At 37.5% G+C, this 22,484-nt stretch overlaps 1 protein-coding gene across 1 annotated transcript in view; it reads left to right on the forward strand.

The window, feature by feature from the left end:
- Positions 1–22,484, forward strand: part of Zbbx (zinc finger B-box domain containing) — a 111,251-nt gene that overhangs the window by 15,181 nt on the left and 73,586 nt on the right. The window contains exons 5-6 of the mRNA XM_052180958.1: positions 81–190; positions 3,319–3,414. Coding sequence (XP_052036918.1) covers positions 81–190; positions 3,319–3,414 — 206 coding nt within the window. The remainder of the gene's footprint in view (positions 1–80; positions 191–3,318; positions 3,415–22,484) is intronic.

The raw sequence follows: 22,484 nt of genomic DNA on the forward strand, positions 1-22,484 counted from the left end.
TTCATAGTTTCATTACACTGCTAATCAAGAAAGCAAACACCATAGTTTGGACTGATGAACCTGATATCTTTTCCTTCTAGCTCCAGCAAAACAACAAGTTAGTTACAAAATGGCACATTCTACTGGAAGTGAAAACCCTAAGACTAAAAGGAAAGTTTGCGGACAGTGTGAGACCAAAGCTGCCCTCCTTGTAAGTACACCACACTATGGTGCAAGAAGATAGACCTCTCACAGCTCCTTAGGCAAACCTCTCCCTCCTGAACGCCCTAGTACAACGCTATACTGTTTCTCTATGTGATAGCATGTAAGTTTAACATCTCCATATATTCATTAAACATCATCCTCTCACTCTTACTTAATAACATCATTTAAAATCACACCTGCTTTCTTTTCCTTCCTGTATTTAATTTTTTAAAAAATTTGTTTACTTCCCAAATGCTGGCCCCCTCCCAGTGCCCCTTCCCAGAGTCTATCTCCATATTTACCCATCCCCTTCTTCTCTGGGAGGGTGATCCCAGGTATTCCCTCACCCTGGAGCATCTCTGCAGGATTAGATACATCTTCTCCAATTGAAGCCGGACAAGGTAATCCTGTTGGGGAACAGATCCCACAGTCAGGCTACAGCTTTTGGGGGAGAATCTACTCCAGTTGTTGGGGAACCACGTGGAGCCTGAGCTGCACAAGTACCAGGAGACAAGAGCCTAGTTTGCCTGCCCTCTGAGAGGTTCTAAACAGAAGCTGACTGAAACCGATCCAGATATAAACAGGCAAACAGTGGATAGAGGTTGGGGATCCTTATGGAACATTTAGGGGACTGATTGATGACAGGATGGTAATGACACAGGAGGACCAACAGAGTCAATTAACCTAGACCTCTGGGAGCTCTCAGAGACTGAGCCAGCAACCAAATAATGTACCCAGGCTGGATCCTTTTTCTTTTCAATCATGCTTAGCAGCACACATGAATGCAGCAATATCTCTAAAGTAAACACAATGTCCTGTCATAATTTTGAAAAGTTGGGCACCTCAGTCACCACTTCCCATATGTTTCCTTTTATTAGTTTCCTATCCTCCCTGTTTTACCTTGATAAGATTAAGTGGTTTTCAGTTTGCAATTTTTCATGTCACCTCTCCTGTAAAGTACATGACCTTACTAAATTACTGAGTCTTTCTGTAGATGATTTCCTACCTGTGGCTTATGCCACAAAGGTGTGGATGATTAAATTTAATAAAATGCTTACCATTGCATCTGACACATACAAAGGAGACAGTAACTAAAATGATTTTGTCACTAGCTTATCACCTTTAGAATTTATGCATTTGCCAATATTGGCAAAATCCAATACTTCTAAATGTATAATTTAAAATGACACATCAGTGGCTTTAGGATATTTCTTCATGCTAAAATTAGAAAGTCAAGTAACATATTAATTGGCATATGTACATGATTTAATTAGATTTAAATGAGTTGTGAAAACTAATACAGCTAATTTGGAATTTGCCAAATCAACCAGATAGTTTTTAAAACTGCACCCCGGTGTCTGAGGAAGCTATGCAGCAGAATGGAATCCTTATCTATGGGTTAGTAAGTTTCTGCCAGTTGCAAAAATTGCCTAAAACAGATTTTTCACTTGGCAGTCATTTTAACCTATTTAAATCTAAATATGCTTGTATAACAAAATATGTGAGTTAACTTGGCAACAGTAGCTTTGATCGTTCAGTCTACAAGTATCTGTTAGGCTGCTTTCTTTAAGCATCTGTTAATAAACACTTGGCTTAGAATTATATGCTGCAAACGATTTTAAGTTTTCTGCATATTATGTAGTAGAAACTGCCAAAGGTTTATGAGAAATTCAGTGAAATATTAGGAGGTATATTTGAGAAAATTGGGCAGAATACATTTTGAAATAGTCATTAGTATAATAATGCTACCACATAACTATATCTTTAATACCTATGTGACATGTCAAAATTGCACAATTAAAGACTTTTTGTTGTGACTACTTAGACTTTAGGGGGTACAGGAGAAGGTGGAAGTTAGGTGGGTGGAGGAACACTCCATAGAAGCAGGGGAAGGGATGATGGGATAGGGGGCTTCCAGAAAAGGGGAAACCAGGAAAGGGTTTGAACATTTGAAATGTAAATAAAAAAATATCCAATGAAAAAAATTTAAAAAATCCAGCTTTATTTTCTACTCACTATTGAAAATATATTTAATTATTAATAGAACATACAGTCATCTAAATTATCAGTTTTATTTTCGTAGGGATTTTTTTTTTTTTTTTTTTTTTTTAGTTTTTCAAGCATGGATTCCTTTGGTGGATCACACTTGATCTGCCTGAACATACAAGCTAATGGGGAAGCCACGATAATATCCAGGAAAACTCCACACCTGAACCATGATAAACACTGCCGTTCACTCGATTACTGGCCACTTTCAGCAATATCAGTCCCTTCTCGACATAGACCATCTGACACACTCGCTGTTCTCACACACACTACCTTCTCTTTCATGTTTTCAGTCATGGTTCTCAGCCTGGGCCAAACTGAAACAGAGGAAGTATCTAAGTCATTTACACTATAGTTCACTGTGCTGTTAAGGTATTGACGTGAAACTATAGCTCCTCAATAGCACCTTCAATCATAGTAAAGTTTTGTTCCCCCCTCTCTCTATCTGAAGGGATTCCTACCAACATCATGGGTATCGGTATACTACATGCACAAACTTTGCTCAATTCAAACATCACATTTTCAAACCAGATGGAGTTCCGTGCTGAGTGTCTTAAGGACCTGAGACCATCTTACTTATCACTAGCCGTACATCTTGGTTTTTTGTGTTCTTTGTGGACAAATCCAACAACTTTTTTGTAACTATACTATAAGGAAATACAAAGGATATTCAAGGAAGGTGTTCATTCATGGAAACATGTTGAAATTCTTAGACATTAGACATTGTTTTCAGCTAGTGTTAATATCTATAAAAGTAAAACATATCTTAAAGCGAGAGATTTTAACTTGTAATGTTGTTTTACTTACACCAGCTCAAGGAGTGTCTTTATTGTCTTATTGTCATCATGAAGTTGTTCATGTTTACATGCATATAATATGTGTAACCCAACTCATCACTTCTATTTTACGTATTTGCTCTGAGAGTAGCCATTGCATGCTAAACATTAGTAATTCAGTGTTTTTTCATTCCAATGACATGTGTAGTTTGAGGAATAAATATGAAGACAATAACACCATTGTGCAAATCTTGTTCAAAAGTCACGCTCTCATTGTGCAGTATCAAATGTACACACGTTTGTGTCTTTAAAGGTATGCCTGGAATGTGGCGAAGACTATTGTTCAGGATGCTTTGCTAAAATGCACCAGAAGGGGGCGCTGAAGTTCCACAGAACAACTCTTTTACAGGTCGGCCTCTTCAGCATCTTTTCTGAAGATGTTACCACATAACACAACATGCATTTAAACATATCTTATTAATTAGAATTCAGAAAAAGTAAATTAATTTCTAAAATCCTGCTATGTACATTCATCCTTGACATGTATCTTAAAATTATTTCACTAAGTGCTAATCTAGATTCTATTCGGTATTTAAAGTCTTTTAATAAAGGCCCTCAAGTACCTAGTTTGATTGCAATATTAAGATTAGACAATATTTTTATCTATCACAGTACTAGGTTAGGAGTTGATTTATTTTAAGTACTATTTCTAGCAAGTTTATGAATAGAAATTTGTTTCCTTTCATGTTATGTAAACATTTGTTCGTCTTCCTGCACTGTCATTTAAATACGTTCATCTCTCCATGGCATCCTTTTCGCTCCCTATGGTAATTTTTTTTATTTTTTATTTTTTGTTTTAAATATATTGATTACTTTGCAAAGCACCTCAACTTTAGCCCCAATAAGCACCTTTAAAGCTTTTACATGTAAAATGGCATGGTAAGATCTAGAGATGGCATTACACTAGCTATTATTAATGTTGTAATCATTTGTCATAAATTAATTCTTTACTTGTTGGAGGGAGTGCTGTCTAGGAAGCTGGGTCTATGCTAGATAGTGACGTTGATATTTCTAGCATCCTGATCGAAAGAATCTTTAGTGAAAATGAGAATCAAACATATGATGTAATAGGTAAAGTTACTATTAACCCATAGAGAATAAAAAGGGAAATGACCAGATTTGTGTTTAGAAATGTATTTGTGAGATTCCAATCTACTTCAAATCCATATGTCCTCTCATCTCTCTCTCTCTCTTTCTCTCTCTCTCACTCTCTCTCTGTATGTGTGTGTGTGTGTATGTGTGTGTTTGTGTGTGTATGTGTGTGTATATGTGTGTGTGTGTGTGTGTGTGTGTGTGTGTGTGTGTAGGCTAGCTGAAGCCACCATTCTTGATGAAGCTTCAACAGTGTTTTGTGCCTAAAGAATTTAAGCTTGCTGCTTAGGCTAGGCTGCCTGACTCAGGAGTCACGGGGTTCTTTTTCTATCCACCACTACCACAGCACCCAATTTACAAATGTATTCCACCATGCTGGCTTTATATGAGTTCTGGGTCTTTGGCTTCATAGGTAAGCATACTACTTAAGGCACTACTTTCTCATTCCCTGTACATTACTTTTGAATTATCATGCAGTATTTGGAGCTTGCAATCCAAAAGGACAGAATAACATGGAAAACAAAACATCCGTTACCTTGGGGTAAATTAACTAAATACCTCTAGAAATCAGAATTAATCTATGAAAGGGAGTCTAACTGTTAAAATGTAACTATTATAGAATTCCTCATGATGAATATAAACATCCAATGACCTCACTGTAAGTTGCTAATAGAAAGTTTCCCCTGGATGGTTTCTTCAGTCAACATAATTCACTCAGTGAATTGAAATATTAGGAAGCTTTGAAATGCTGGTAAAGAGGAAATCGAACCACAGCTTCTTCCTTTAATCTTAGTGCTTGAGATTCTTTTTTTTAATTTTATTTTTAAATCTTCTTTAATTTTTCCATGATGTGCCCAAATTGACTTCTCCTTTCCTTTGTCTTCTCTTCCTGTTTCCCCTCTGTCTGTCTGATCCCCACACACCCTTCACAGGACTTTGATATGACTTCTGTAGATATGTGGATATAGTATGAGTCAAATCATGCTCATCAAAACAACCGAAATTAGAGAGTAGCTTCTCAACACTGAGCTTTATTTTTGGTCCATATTTCCCTATCAGAATCATTGAAGTGTATTCTATAACTTGATTTAGATTAATCTGATCTTTTTAGATTCAAATCCTGTGAACTTCTAAAAGTAGAATCAAGAAAGTGAGAAGGCATTTATTATGTACATATTAACTATTATACATTTTTAAAACTAGAATATACTTATTTTGAAATGTAAATTTCCTGTGGGCTCCATTGTGCTTTTGCAGAGAGCCCTTCCAGTGATCTCTGGGCTTTTTTTGAATTTTTATTAATATATCGTTTATAGACATTTATTAATATATCATTTATAGACATCAGTTGCACATATGCAAGCTCATTTTGTGGTTCCATGTAACCCCTGCCTTGAGATATATTACCCAGTCTAAGCCAATGGACACACCACTGGCTTTTTCCACCGTGTTATTTCTTTGACTTCTCTCTCTCTCTCTCTCTCTCTCTCTCTCTCTCTCTCTCTCTCTCTCTCCCTCCCTCCCTCCCTCCCTCCCTCTCTCTCTCTCTCTCTCTCTCTCTCCCTCCCTCTCTCTCTCTCTCTCTCTCTCTCTCTCTCTCTCTCTCTCTCTCTCTGTGTGTGTGTGTGTGTGTGTGAACACACATGAAATACTGCTGCCATAGCACTTTCTAGTTTTGACTACAGATGAGGAAATGTTGTTAAGTCACAAATAGAAAATTGATATTTAAGCTCCTTAGGAATTTAAAATTGAGAAAACACATTTGTTTCGCAAAGGTAGCATGGATGAATTTAATCTGTATATGAACTGAAGAGTCTGAGAAACCACCCCGACTCCTTCGAAGGTTTTGAAGCATTACAAATGCCGTATAATACTGAGAACACTGCCTCTTTTGCCTTTATGTTTTATAATGCCCATTGCCTGCAAGTGTGTGGATAATGGTGCTGTCATGGGGCAAATCTTGGGAAGCCTGCATGCTGGCCTGCCTTCTGTCCGCTTGCCTGTTTTCTTTCTTTCTTTCTTTCTTTCTTTCTTTCTTTCTTTCTTTCTTTCTTTCTTTCTTTCTTTCTTTCTTTCTTTCTTTCTTTCTTTCTTTCTTTCTTCCTTCCTTTCTTTCTTTCTTTCTTTCTTTCTTTCTTTCTTTCTTTCTTTCTTTCTTTCTTTCTTTCTTTCTTTCTTTCTTTCTTTCTTTTTCCTACCTCCCTTCCTTCCTCTCTCTTTTTCTCTCTTTCCTTCCTCCCTCTATCTTCTCTATCTCTCTGTTTTTGTCTCTCTTTGTCTCTCTGTCTCTGTCTCCTTCCCTCTCGCTTCCCTAGTTATTTCTTGTGCATTCATGTTTCCCCCCTGGTTCTTGTCCTTGTCTACCAATTAGTCAGTAATTTTGATATCTTTACTTTGTAGATCTCATTCAGGAAAAAAATTTTGTTTTTTGTATCTATTATTTTGGTAGTGATTACAGTCAAGAGATTTCATTGACCACTGAATTTATACCTAATCTGAGAATTGGGGCAGATAAATGACATGAAAATTTAAGTATTACTATTGAAATAACATTTGTATGTAAGTATTCATGGATAATGGTTATTTAATATATTTTATATTCTTTCATCTATGGCAATCATTGTGGTTTTATAATACATGAGCAAATTTGGTACTTTTAAACTATATAAATCATTGGTCTATGGATCAATCTATCTTGTGATCCAGTCATTACATGTGTTTGTAAATACTATGTAGTATTACTTTAAAAAAATGAAAGTTCCTACAATACTAAGAGCAAGATGTTTAAACTGTTCCCATGCTGACTAACACTAATGTTAAGAGATATTCCATTTAATTTATGATTTATTTATGATTGAAACATGTCAAGTTTCCATGCCTCTTTCAAGCCCTATTAAATAGTTAATTATGTGCAGAATAAAGTATAAAGGTATGGGAGCAGTTGCAAACTACAATACAAGAGTTGTATTTCTTTAGTTAGAAAAATTGTGAATACTGAAACATGAAAATATTTTTCCTCAGACTGTAGCCATGGGTCCTCCTGAAGAGTACATGGTAGGGGACCCATGGCTCCAGCTACATAGGTAGCAGAGGATTGCCTATCTGGTAACAATGGGAGGGGAGCTCTTTGGTCCTGTTGAGGTTTGATGACCCAGGGTAGGGGATTTCTAGGGCACTGAGGTAGGAGTGGGTGGGTGAGTTAGGAATCACCTTCATAGAGGCAAGGGGAAAAGGAAGGGGTAAGGGGCTTGTGGAGGGGAAGCAGGGAAGAGGGATAACATTTGAAATGTAAATAAATAAAATAACCAATAAAAATGAAAAAAAAGAAAAATAAGGTCTTAATATATCAAGCATTCATAGTTCCTTTTAACATAAATGCTCAGAAACAGGAAAACACTAACCAGAGAAATAGAAGGCTACCGAAAACAGAAGAGGCATTCTACTGTGAAGTAAAACACTCACAGGGGAGGTTGGATTAAGTAAATCATTAATAGATAGATTATAGTAAGTAGCTTTTCTTAATTAGAATGGAGATTCTCTTAAATGCAAAGTTGAAACCTCAGAATAGGGGTGGTTAAAAAAAAGCAGAGACTATGCAAGGTAGAAATTCATATTGTCTGGTATAAGGCCTCTTATCTTCCAGGGAAGGTGTGTTTATATGCGCAGGAGTGGAACTGGGAACATATGTTTGTATATATTATTATACATGGAAATAATTGCGGAGTAAATGAATCCTGGTACCAGAATACAATTTATGCTTATTAACTTCATTACATTTTAAGTTACATTTTTAAGTTGACATTGTCCATTTCCCAAATTTAGGCTCCCATTACCACTGTCCCATAAGGCTTAAAATGATATATTTTGGTACAGTGATTAATTATTGTCATAGTCAGGGTTTCTATTCCTGCACAAACATCATGACCAAGAAGCAAGTTGGGGAGGAAAGGGTTTATTCAGCTTATACTTCCAAATTGCTATTTATCACTTAAGAAGTTTAGCACTGGAACGCAAGCAGGTTAGAATATAGGAACTGATGCAGACGAGCCAGTACTGAGACTCTGTCCAATAATTTTCCTTTCTTTTAGTATCTAGCAATTCTAGCACTACTTTTAAGGGGTGGCCTGGTTTGTTTGTTTGTATTCTTCTAATATTACAATATTCCTCAGAAACTGTATAACTTATAGGCAATAAACACTATACTCAGATCACACTTTTTGAGGTTACAAGGGATACACTTGAGGGACTGAATCTGGAAAAGAGGACATGTGGCAGGCAAGATAGTACAGAGACTTGAGGTTGTACAGAGCATCACATGGCTACAGAGACGGAGACAAAATTCCAAGAGAAATTATTGATAAAATGATTTGATTGGTCTTAATCATAATGTCATGATCTCACTTGGTACCACATCTCAGCACATCACAAGTGGGGTTCACATCTGAATGGATTCTGGAGGGAGACCTACAGACCATAGTATAATCCTAACCTATCCCCCCCCCGAAATATTTCAAACAGCCTTTTTTGTTTCAATTTCTTTGACCAATTCTTGTGACCATTACAATTCCTGCTCTAAGATCAGCATTTTTTTCTTGCCATGCTTGTCATTCCTATCTTGCCCTAAGTTGGTGTTTCCTCAATGTTCTTTTGTAAAACTCCAGAAAACAAATTCTATAATTATTTTTGAGGAGAACTTGAGATGCAGATATAGAATGCGCTATAAACTTATAGCTTGTTATTGGCTTTGGATAAGGGAATGATAGAATTTTTTTTTTTACTTTTTTTTATTCGATATATTTTTATTTACATTTCTAATGATTTCCCCTTTTCTAGACCCCCACTCCCCGAAAGTCCCATCAGTCCCCTTCCCTCCCCCTGTTTTCCCACCCAACCTTTCCCACTTCCCTGTTCTGGTTTTGCCCTATGCTGCTTCACTGAGTCTTTCCAGAAAAAGGGGCCACTCCTCCTTTCTTCTTGTACCTCATTTGATGTGTGGATTATGTTTTGGGTATTCCAGTTTTCTAGGTTAATATCCACTTATTAGTGAGTGCATACCATGATTCACCTTTTGAGTCTGGGTTACCTCAGTATGGTGTTCTCCAGCTCCATCCATTTGCCTAAGAATTTCATGAATTCATTGTTTCTAATGGCTGAATAGTACTCTATTGTATATATATACCACATTTTTTGCATCCACACTTCTGTTGAGGGATACCTGGGTTCTTCCAGCTTCTGGCAATTATAAAAAGGGCTGCTATGAACATAGTGGAACATGTATCCTTATTACATGCTGGGGAATCTTCTGGGTATATGCCCAGAAGTGGTATAGCAGGATCTTCTGGAAGTGAGGTGCCCAGTTTTTGGAGGAACCGCCAGACTGATTTCCAGAGTGGTTGTACCAATTTGCAACCCCACCAGCAGTGGAGGAGTGTTCCTCTTTCTCCACATCCTCACCAACATATGCTGTCTCCTGAATTTTTAATCTTAGCCATTCTGACTGGTAAAAGGTGAAATTTCAGGGTTGTTTTGATTTGCATTTCCCTAATGACTAATGAAGTTGAGCATTTTTTAAGATGCTCCTGAAGAATTTCAGATGAAAATTCTTTGCTTAACTCTGTACTCCATTTTTAATAGGGTTATTTGGTTTTCTGGAGTCTAACTTCTTGAGTTCTTTATATATATTGGATATTAGCCCTCTATCTGATGTAGGGTTGGTGAAGATCTTTTCCCAATTTGTTGGTTGCCTATTTGCCCTTTTGATGGTGTCCTTTGCCTTACAGAAACTTTGTAATTTTATGAGGTCCCATTTGTCAATTCTTGATCTTAGAGCATAAGCTATTGGTGTTCTGTTCAGGAACTTTCCCCCTCTACCGATGTCCTCAAGGGTCTTCCCCAGTTTCTTTTCTATTAGCTTCAGAGTGTCTGGCTTTATGTGGAGACCCTTGATCCATTTGGAGTTGAGCTTAGTACAAGGAGACAAGGATGGATCAATTCCCATTCTTCTGAATGCTGACCTCCAGTTGAACCAGCACCATTTGTTGAAAAGGTTATCTTTTATCCATTGGGTGTTTTCAGCCCCTTTGTCGAGGATCAAGTGGCCATAGGTGTGTGGATTCATTTCTGGATCTTCCATCCTGTTCCATTGATCTGCCTGCCTGTCACTGTACCAATACCATGCAGTTTTTTTTTTAACACTATTGCTCTGTAGTATTGCTTGAGGTCAAGGATACTGATACCCCCAGAATTTCTTTTATTGTTGAGAATGGTTTTAGCTATCCTGGGTTTTTTGTTATTCCAGATGAATTTGAGGATTGCTCTTTCTAACTGAGAAGAATTGAGTTGGGATTTTGATGGGTATTGCATTGAATCTGTATATTGCTTTTGGCAAAATGGCCATTTTAACTATACTAATCCTGCCGATCCATGAGCATGGGAGGTTTTTCCATTTTTTGAGGTCTTCTTCCATTTCCTTCTTCAGAGTCTTGAAGTTCTTGTCATACAGATCTTTCACCTGTTTGGTAAGAGTCACCCCAAGGTACTTTATTCTGTTTGTGGCTATTGTGAAGGGTGTCATTTCCCTAATTTCTTTCTCAGCCTGCTTATCCTTTGAGTATAGGAAGGCTACTGATTTGCTTGAGTTGATTTTATAACCTGCCACTTTGCTGAAGTTGTTTATCAGCTGTAGGAGTTCTCTAGTGGAGTTTTTTTGGTCACTTAGGTAGACTATCATGTCATCTGCAAATAATGATAGTTTGACTTCTTCCTTTCCAATTTGTATCCCTTTTACCTCCTTATGTTGTCTAATTGCTCGAGCTAGTACCTCAAGTACAATATTGAAAAGATAAGGAGAAAGGGGGCAGCACTCTCTAGTCCCTGATTTCAGTGGGATTGCTTCAAGTTTCTCTCCATTTAGTTTGATGCTGGCTACAGGTCTGCTTTATATTGCTTTTATTATGTTTAGGTATGGGCCTTGAATTCCTGTTCATTCCCAGACTTAAGCATGAATGGATGGTGAATTTTGTCAAATGCTTTTTCAGCATCCAATGAAATGACCATGTGTTTTTTTTTTCTTTGAGTTTATGTAGTGGATTGCATTGATGGATTTCCGTATATTGAACCAACCCTACATCACTGGGATAAAGCCTGCTTGATCATGGTGGATGATCATTTTGATATGTTCTTGGATTCGGTTGGCAAGAATTTTATTGAGTATTTTTGCATCGATGTTCATAAGGGAAATTGATCTGAAGTTCTCTCTCTTTGTTGGATCTTTGTGTGGTTTTGGTATCAGCGGAATTGTGGCTTCATAGAAGGAGTTGGGTAGTGTTCCTTCTGTTTCTATTTTGTGGAATAGTTTGAAGAGTATTGGTGTTAGGTCTTCTTTGAAGGTCTGATAGAATTCTGCACTGAAACCATTTGGTCCTGTGCTTTTTTTGGTTGGAAGACTTTCTATGACCCCTTCTATTTCTTTAGGGGTTGTGGGACTTTTTAGATGATCAATTTGGTCCTGATTAATTTTGGTATTTGGTATCTTTCTAGGAAAGTTTCCATTTCCTCCAGATTCTCTAGTTTTGTTGAGTATAGGCTTTTGTAGTAGGATCTGATGATTTTTTGGATTTCTTCAGTTTCTGTTGTTATATCCCTCTTTTCATTTCTAATTTTGTTAATTTGGATACTTTCTCTGTGCCCTTTGGTCAGTCTGGCTAAGGGTTTATCTATCTTGTTGATTTTCTCAAAAAACCAGCTCCTGGTTTTGTTGATTCTTTGTATGGTTCTCTTTGTTTCCACTTGATTGATTTCAGCCCTGAGTTTGATGATTTCCTGTCTTCTACTCCTCCTGGAGGAATTGGCTTCTTTTTGTTCCAGGGCTTTCAGGTTTGTAGTTAAGCTTCTAGTGTATACTCTCTCCATTGTCTTTTTGGAGGCACTCAGGGCTATGAGTTTTCCTCTTAGCACTGCTTTCATTGTGTCCCAAACATTCTGGTATGTTGTACCTTCATTTTCATTAAATTCTAAAAAGTCTCTGATTTCTTTCTTTATTTCTTCCTTGGCCAAGGTGTCATTGAGTAGAGTATTGTTCAGCCTCCATGTGTATGTGGGCTTTCTGTTGTTTTTGTTGCTATTGAAAACCACTCTTACACCATAGTGATCTGATAGGAGGCATGGGATTATTTCGATCTTCTTGTATTTGTCGAGGTCTGTCTTGTGACCAATTATATGGGCTATTTTGGAGAAGGTACCATGAGGTGCTGAGAAAAAGGTATATTCTTTTGCTATAGAGTGAAATGTTCTATAAATATCAGTAAAATCCAATTGGTCCAAAGCTTCAATTAGTTTTACTGTGTCCCTGTTTAGTTTCTGTTTTCCTGATCAGTCCATTGAGGAGAGTGGAGTGTTGAGGTAACCCACAATTACTGTGTTAGGTGCAATGTGTGCTTTGAGCTTTAGTAAAGTTTCTTTTACAAATGAGGGTGCCCTTGCATTTGGCACATAGATGTTCAGAATTCAAAGTTCTTCTTGGTGGATTTTTCCTTTGACCAGCAAGAAGTGTCCTTCTGTGTCTCTTCTGATGACTTTAGGTTGAACATCAATTTTATCTGATATGAGAATGGCTACTCCAGCTCATTTCCTGAGACCATTGGCTTGTAAAATTGTCTTCTAGCCTTTTACTCTCAGGCAGTTTTTGTCTTTGACATTTAGGTGTGTTTCCTGTATGCAGCAAAATGTAGGGTCCTGTTTCCTTATCCAGTCTGTTAGTCTATGTCTTTTTATTGGGGAATTGAGGCCATTGAGGTTAAGAGATATTAAGGAATAGTGATTATTACTTCCTGTCATTTTTTATGTTACTTTTATATTTGAGTGGTTATCTTCTTTTGGGTTTGATGAAGGAAGGTTACTTACTATCTTGCTTTTCCAGGGTGTAGTTTCCCTCCTTGTATTGGAGATTTCCTCCTATCATTCTTTGCAGAGCTGGGTTCGTGGAAAGATATTGTCTAAATTTGGTTCATGGAATGTCTTGGTTTCTTCATCTATTGTGATTGAGAGTTTTGCTGGGTATAGTAGTCTTGGCTGACATTTGTGTTCTTTTAGAGTCTGCATGAGATCTGTCCAGGATCTTTTAGCTTTCATGGTCTCTGGTTTGAATTCTGGTGTGATTCTGATAGGTCTTCCTTTATATGTTACTTGGCCTTTTTCTCTTACTTCCTTTGATATTCTTTCTTTGTTTAGTGCATTTGGGGTTTCATTATTATGTGGCGAGAGGTATTTCTGTTCAGGTCCAGTCTGTTTGGAGTTCTGTAGGCTTCTTGTATATTCATAGGCATTTCTCTCTTTACGTTTGGAAAGTTTTCTTCCATAATTTTGTTGAAGATATTTGCTGGCCCTTTCAGTTGTAAATCTTCACTCTCATCTATACCTATAATCCTTAGGTTTGGTCTTCTCATTGTATCCTGGATTTCCTGGATGTTCTGGGATACAAGCTTTTTGCAATTTGTATTTTTTTTGACTGTTGAGTCAATGGTTTCTATGGTATGTTCCGCATCTGAGATTCTTTCTTCCATCTCTTGTATTCTGTTGTTTATATTTGCATCTATGGCCCCTGATTTCTTCTCAAGGTTTTCTATCTCCAAAGTTGTCTCCCTTTGTGATTTCTTAGTTGTTTCTACTTCTATTTTTAGATCCAGGATGGTTTTGCTCAGTTCCATCATTTGTTTGTTTGTGTTTTCCTGTAATTTTTTAAAGAGATTTTTTGTGTTTCCTCTTTCATGACTTCTGCCCCTTGACTCAAGTTCTCCTGCATTTCTTTAAGGTTTTTTTTTTTTTTTTTTTTTTTTTTTTTTTTTTGCGTTTCTTCTTTTTTGGTTTCTTTCTCTTGATCCTTATTCTCCTGCATTTCTTTAAGTGATTTTTGTTTTTCCATTATACTGGTTTATAGCTTATTCATGTTCCCCTGTATTTCTTTAAGAGATTCATTTATGTCCTTTTTGTGTTCTTCTAGCAGCATCATGACCAGTGATTTTAAGTCCAAAACTTGTTTCTCTGGTGTGTTGGCATAACCAGGACTTGCTGATGTTGGAGAGTTTGGTTCAGATGCTGCCATATTGCCTAGATTTCTGTTAGTAGTTTTCCTGCATTTGCCCTTTGCCTTCTTGTTCTCTGGAGTTATTTGGTCTTGTCTCTGGCTGGTGTTTGAGCCTCCTGAGGGTCTCTGGGGCTCTTTCTGCAACACTGGATGGCTGGCTTTCCCCTGTAGCAGATTGCTGATGTGCTGTCCTCCTCTTGGTTCCCCTGCAGCCCTAGTGTGCTTTGCCCCAGATTGTGTCTGTGAACCAGATGGTGCCTGTTTGCTCCTTCAGAGAGTGCTGAAGGCGACCTTTTCTGAGTGCTGATAACTCTGCTGGGCAGCAGATCTCCCAAACGGGTTGGTGCACACAAGGCTAGCCTAGCTGCTCAGGCCCTGAGTCTAGGCAAAATCCTGGGATTCCAAGGTCGGAGCAAAGTTTCTCGCGTGCTCCCTGAAAGTGCTGGGAGAGTCTGCTGGGCTAACAACCTCCTGGCCGGGTTGACACACAGATCACCACTGAGCAGCCCAGTTCTTGGGGTCAGTCCAGGGCCTGTTGGGGCCTAGACCCCCGCTACGTTAGCCTCGGGCTATTCCTGTTAGCCAGCTTTGCCTGCTAGAACTCTCTGATGTCCTGTAGGCAAAATGGCAGTGCTCGTGCCGGGCCTGGGCAAAAAACCTCCTGGCTGGGTTGGCACCCTGATGGCCCCCCGAACAGCCCAGGGCCTGGGTGCAGGCTAATGCCCGTTGGACTTATACCCCCGTGATGTTGGCCTTGGGTTATATTTGCATACCTCAGTCTGTCTGATCTCTCTGGAGTCTGAGAACCAAGATGGTGGCGAGTCTCTTGTGACTGGCAGGAGGCAGAGTTCTGAAGTGGCTTCTGTGCCGTGAAAGGCACCGTAAATCTGCCGCTGCTTGCAGCCCGGCTGGTAAGCGATGGCCAGTGGTCGTGGGCGCAGGGCCTGCCTGGACCCTGTCACCTTGGTTCCACTGCTGCTGGCCCTTCAACTGGACCAGCCACTGCTGCTACTGCTGCCGCCTCTTCCACTGCTCAACTGACAATGATAGAATTTTATAAAGGTGAGTGCACCTAAACTGTTAAGTTCGTATTCAATTGTGAAGGCATAAACAGGAGCAGAAGCTATATTACACACACAGTATAAACCACCAGTCCTGCCATGGTTATTGAGACAATGAACTGAGTGTTGTTTCCTAGAATTGCCTAATATCCTTTGGAGGGTAGAGTTACCCAGATGGTTGACTGAAGTCTAAATTGCAACAAATTCCACTCTGGACCCATGAATGATCAGAGTAAAACTCACTTAGTGTGTTCTTCTAAAGTTATCTATAAGGTAGACCGAGGCAGATACCCAAAAGTTAGTCTTCAAAGGGAATTACCACATGCTCACTTGATTTTACAGTCAAATCACAAAACGATTCTGGAAATACTGATAAATATAAATGCTGTACTATGCGGAAAAGTAAATTTTTAAAAATATATTTGACAGCTGGGTACTGTCATTTCTTTACTATTGCTTGGGTACAAATGGTACTCATTCCAACACCACAGAGCTAACTAAGTTCATTCCATTTTAATCCAGTTATCACTTTGTGCAAACTCAATTAAGGGATTCTTAAAAATTATATTACTATTTGCTGCTCACTCTTCCATGTCTTCTGATAAAGTTCCCACTCCTATAAGAAATGTATCACATTTGTTCGTGACTGAATTCTCAGTTCCTCTACCTGGCCCTTAGAAATCAATTTTTGAGAGAATAAAAATGTGAATGGATTCCTAATGATATGATCACATCCCTGGAAATAGCATAAACTAGGATTTTCGATAGGAAAAGTTTATTTCTCTCTATATTTTGAATTCTAAAGAATTTATTAATCAAAATTTAATAAAGAATATAAATGTTAACATGCTATACAGTCAAAAAATTAAAAAAATTTTCCCTCATGTATGTTAATTTAGCCTTTAGTTCACTTTGTAGTTCTTGGAGAAGTAGGAAAAGGTGCCTGTGAAACATATTTATAGCAAATATGACTTGTATAAGCCAAGTTTTATTTTAGCAGGGAAAAACTGCAGGCAGAGGGCAAATAGAGCTCCCTGCCTTCAGAGAGCTTTGTAACTACTGCAGCTCCTGTGGGGTTTGAGAAGCCTTGGAGGGCATATTGGCTCCTTGGAAAATAAGAAGTGAAAGTCAGGCATCTTATACATACCAGAGCTCGGCTTCTGCCTAGACCCCCACACAGGGCCCCTCCCAGAACAAACACCGAAACTGTCCTGCTGGCAAGCCAATATGCCTGTTTCTGAGTTAACTGCGGCCCAGTTTGGTGTGAGCGGTGGGAGTCTGACAGTTTAACTCAGGCAGAATGCCTGGTCAGCGTTTCATTTAAGTGTCTGATCACACACCCTCAGAATTTCAAAATTCGACTGATATGAAGACCAATCAAAATACTTCTCTGGGAATTATTGATAGGATTATTTTTCATAGAAAAGATATAATTTCACAGAGAAGATACTATAGATATAATCACGTAAGAAGTACAGTTCAGTGGATGTTAGTGTTCTTGCTGTTATGTGTGAAAATTACTGGTCGAATTAATTTTGAACATGTGTATCAAGTCAAATGATACTTCCTTGCTACAGTAATACTCTGGGCATCCCTATTCATTCCCGATTCCTCTATTTTTTCTCTTATAGATTAACCTGATTTCCAGTAATATGTGACTTGTGATCAGTTTACCTTACTGTCATGTTCTCAGCATTTGTTGTCACTGTGCTTCAGTATTTTGCTTGCTTTTATGGACAAGTAGCAACACTGTTACATGCCTGTCCCAGAGTTTCTTCATGTATTCATTGTTTGATGGGTATCTGTGTTGCCTTCATATTTGAGGCTATGGTGAATAATGCTTAAAATTTTCAATTTGAGTTTTTATTTGTTTTGTTTCTTTTGCTTTACTTGTGTGTTTATATGTTGCAGGGGAATGACATGGTCTCTCTATATTGCTAAGGCTGGCCCTGAACATGTAATATTCTTTAGTCGCCTGAAACCAGAATCACATATATACTTGTTATTGACTAACTTGTTTTAAGACAGAGTCTCCCATAGGACTATAAGTTCACCAGATAGGCCACACTACATAGCTCATGAGCTCTTAGGAATCTTCTTATTTTCTGAGAGTTGGAGTTACAGTTACACATCATGGTACCTAGCTCTTCACATGGGTTCTAGGAATCCTAAGTTAGACCCTCAGATTTTCAAAAGAGTGACTTTGTCAAGTGAATCATTTACTTAGACAAGAAAACTTGGGAAAGAGAAATGAAGGGAATTAGAAATGTAGGCAGAAGAGAAAGCAGGGCTTCTATTATCATCGAAGAGCAAGACCCTGGATGGCTTAGGGAATATATTATAAAAAGAGTAACAGGTAGAACAGCCAATACAGTAGAGAGGGTCCCTGCAGTGAATGGATTTATGTAGAGAAGTTGAAAGTTAATCTCAAAGGGAGAAGAACATGTTCTTTCATGTTTGTGCTAAGAGGGTCTTAAGATAAAGTCATATATGCCAATTCAGAAATTCGTAGTACTATGTATAAAAGCTCACTCAATGAGAGTATAAAATTTTTTCTGCTTATAGCATGTGCTATGTGTAAGTTTTATTAATGCATATAAAGTATTCCTAGAATTTTAACCTTATCCTTATGCCATTTACATTTAATGGTTATGACACTAAGTAACATTAATTATAAATTCAAAGAATTTAAAATAACCTTTATAAGTAGTAATATTTTTTTATAATTTTCTTGAGGGAAAATCATAATACAAAATCATCACATAATGTATAAAGTTTGATAGATATTGACATATTCATGGGTCCATTATCATAACCTTAGTTGTAACAATAAACTTAATTATTGTAAAAGTACCCTGATTCCCTTAAACTGTGTGTGTTGGAGAAGAGGACATTTAACAGGGAGCTAGAGAAAAAGTTGTATTGAATAAATGCATAGAAGACAAATCATTGCATAAGTATATTAATATGTGATAACCAAAACAGTAAAATGTAGAGTCAAAATGTAATAATGAATACTAATGTGTGATAGGAGACAGAAATCATAGATCAAATTCTATGAAGTTCAGAGGTGAGTTAAGTCTTGGAATTGGAAAATTAGTTCAGCCACTGGTTTTGACTGCTCTTCCAGAGGTTCCAGGCCAGATGTCCAGTACTCACATGACAGCTCATAATGGACTATGACTTCAATTTCAGGCAATATGACACCCTCTTCTAGCCTCTGAGGTCAACAGGTACATGAGTTGTGCAAATATGTATGAAGATAAAATTTTCAAACAGAAAATTATAAATAAAAATATTTTCAGAGATGAGTCAATTCTATAGTTTTGATAGTCACAGAAGTGTCTGTAGTGACAGCAGGCCTTGTACTGAGGGCTGTTTCCACATGCGCAAATTAAGACATTTTGCAAAATTTTTATAAAATAGTAAATGAAAGTTTCAGATTTTAATTTTTCACATATTTACCAATTTGTATTTCCTCCTTATTCAAATTTTTGGATAATAAAATGTTATTTGGGGAATCTTCTATGTCTTACCATCTATCTAAACTTTTATTTGATAATGCAATGCTGGGTATTTTGGGAGCCTTTAGTCTGTGTAAATAAGGACTGCATTGTCTCCTGATTTTTCACAAAGTTTGACAGCTTTACAGTGGTTTTGGTTAAATTAGTTTAGGCTCATCACTCTTTATAGAATAAAATTGTTCAGTGGTGATGCAGTAGGAATACTTTCTTTAACACCCAAATATGACAGATTTCTTGATCCCTCTTTGCTGGTGAATTAATTCTGCTATGTCTAAAGCTCTGCTATTCAAATAATTGAATATGAAATCATTTGTTCTTCATGTAGCTCAAATATGAGTAATTACTGAAAGCAGCTAACTCAGCTGAATGCATTCATTATACATGTAATATTAGCTGAAAACAAGAGCAAGTACTTGCTAAGATAATTAATATAGTACATAATTATATGGCATTGAAACCGCAAATTGGTAGCAAGATTGCAGGTGTGAATTCCCTGTGTTGCTTTCTTTGGTTATCCTGCCTTAAAGATTGCTCAAGAAGAAATTTCTGATGCAATAAAAAATGAAAGGTATAATATTTAGACACAAATCATGTTTTTCTTTCCTGAGACTAGATGCTTGCATGTTTGAAAATACATTATATTTAGAGAGACTGGATTCACATGCCATCTTGTCCTTTAAAAAATATTTTAACTGGATGATATATGCTTTATTTCATATGGTCTGTTACTTTATGGTTGTATTAAATATCAAATCTGGATAATATTTATTTGGCACCATTTATCTGCTGTTTGATGGACTACATTGGTAATAAATTACAAATAAATAAACCACAAATGTCAAGACCCTTGATCATTTTGACTATCTTCTTAGTCAAATGGAAGATAAAGGAAAGATATTTCAGCAATTAGTAAAACATGAGAGAAACCGGCCAGCACTTTATAAGAAAGGTGTATCTAATGTCTAAGTTTTGCTTCAGATTTGAAGTTGATGGAAAGTTCAGGCACATGACTTTGTTTTGTTTTTGTTTGTTTTAAATTATTTTGTTTATTTATATTCCGGATGTTGCCCCACCTCCTGGTCCCCCAGTTCTTCTTCCCATTCTCTATGCCTTTTTTTCTGAGAGGGTGCTCTCTTCCCCCATCCAGGCATCTTCCTTCCTTAGGGTCTCTGCAGGATTAGGTTCATCCTCTCCAATTGAGGCCAAACAAGGCAATCCTCTGGTACAGATGTGCTAGGGACCTCAGACCAGCTAGTGTATGCTCTTTGGTGGGTGGCTTAGTCTCTGGAAGCTCCAAGTTAGTTGAGACTGTTCTTTTTCCTATGGGGTTGCAATCCCTTTCCGCATAGTCAGTCCTTCTCCTAACTCTACCATAGGGGTCCTGACCTCAGTCTAATGGTTGGCTATAAAGATCTGCATCTGTCTCAGTCAGCTACTAGTAGAGCCACTCAGGACAGCAATGCTAGGCTCTTATCTGTAAGCACAACATAGCAACAGTAATAGTGTCAGCTTTGATGTCTACCAATGCGATTGATCCCATGTTGGACTGGTCACTGCCTTTCCTTCAGTGTCTACTCCATTTTTGGCCCTGCATTTCTTTTAGATAGGAGTTTTTCATATATTTTGAGTATTAGTCCTCATTAGATATAGGGTTAGTGAAGATCTTTTCCAATCCATAGCTTACCTTTTGTGGTATTAACAATGTCCTTTGCCTTACAGAAGCTTTTCATGAGGCCCCATTTATCTACTACAAGAGCCTGTACTCAACACAACTGGAGAATCTGGAGGAAATGGACAATTTCCTTGACAGATACCAAATACCAAAATTAAATCAGGACCAACTAGACCACCTAAACAGTCCCATAATGCCTAAAGAAATAGAAGGAGTCATAGAAAGTCTTCCAACCAAAAAAAGCACAGGACCAGATGGCTTCAGTGCAGAATTCTACCAGACCTTCAAAGAAGAGTTAACACCAATACTCTTCAAACTATTCCACAAAATAGAAACAGAAGGAACACTACCCAATTCCTTCTACGAAGCCACAATTACACTGATACCAAAGCCACAAAAAGATCCAACAAAGAAAGAGAACTTCAGACCAATTTCCCTTATGAACATCGATGCAAAAATACTCATTAAATTCTTGCCAACCGAATCCAAGAACACATCAAAACGATCATCCACCATGATCAAGTAGGCTTTATCCCGGGAATGCAGGGTTGGTTCAATATACGGAAATCCATCAATACAATCCACTACATAAACAAACTCAAAGAACAAAACCACATGGTCATTTCATTGGATGCTGAAAAAGCATTTGACAAAATTCAGCATCCCTTCATGCTTAAAGTCTTGGAGAGAACAGGAATTCAAGGCCCATACCTAAACATAGTAAAAGCAATATACAGCAAACCGGTAGCCAGCATCAAACTAAATGGAGAGAAACTTGAAGCAATCCCACTGAAATCAGGGACCAGACAAGGCTGCCCCCTTTCTCCTTATCTATTATTCATCTTAGAGACTGAGCTGTTGGTGTTTTTTCAGTTCAGGAAATTTTACCCTGTGCCAATGCATCTGAGGCTATTTCTCATTTTTCTCTTCTATAAGCTTCAGTGTATCTGGTTTTATGGTGAGGTCCTTGATTCACTTAGACTTGAGCTTTGTTCAAGGTGATAAATTTGGATCTATTTTCACATGATTTTTGTATTCCCAGGATTTGATTACTATCTGGTTTGTCATTAGTGCAAAAAGTTTTTCCAATTTGGACTGTTACACACTTTTATGCGCTTGCCCGTTTTTTAGCAATATGATGAGTTGACTGCTTCCAAGTGAAGATTATTTTCTGTTTTTATTTGTTGAATTTTCAGTGTGTGTGTGTGTGTGTGTGTGGTGGCAAACACTCTCTGGAAGTAGAGTATCTAACTGAATCCAGAGTGAGGCTGGATTCTTGTCTTCCTTCAGCACAAGGTTTAAAGTCATGGCTGTTATGGTACTTGTCTTTTTATGTGGGCTCTGAAGACTTGAACTTCAGGTCTTCTTGCTTGTAGAGTAAGCACACTTCTCCTCAATGAGCACTCTTCTTATCCCTGAGACATTCAGATTTTGTTGTGGACCATTTCATTGCAACTTGTTTCACTCTGAATATTTGACTTTCTCTGTATTTTCATATGTATATGTAGAAACTTTGACCCACTTTGCATTAGGTATTTTCTTTTAGTAGAAAGAGTAGATGGATGCAACTTTTGACTAATCATTTATTGATTTCCTCCTAAAATTCTGATAAAGGAATTCAGTTAAGAAAAAGCATTCTTTTAGGGAATAATATTTCTAATAAGTTGATCTGTAAAGGCAAATTTATCAGAAGAACAAACTAGTTTGATTTAAGAATAGAGGTATCATTTAGTAACTGGAAGTTGGAGGTAGCACTTTATCTTTTCCATAATTATTTAGTTGCTTATGATACATAAAAGTATGGTTTTTTGCATAATTTTAACTTAAGAAATATGTTGAATTTGTAAAAATCTTTTGAAGGCATTACTTTTCATTGGTAGGTACACAGACATTTGCAATATATTTATTGGTGTGTAAATTTAGTTCTTACAGAACAAAGAAGACCTAATTATTCTTGCAGAAATATTGTATAGTTAGTCTTAATTTCAA

This window comes from Apodemus sylvaticus, chromosome 4 (genome assembly GCF_947179515.1).
Source record: "Apodemus sylvaticus chromosome 4, mApoSyl1.1, whole genome shotgun sequence".
NCBI lineage: Eukaryota > Metazoa > Chordata > Mammalia > Rodentia > Muridae > Apodemus > Apodemus sylvaticus.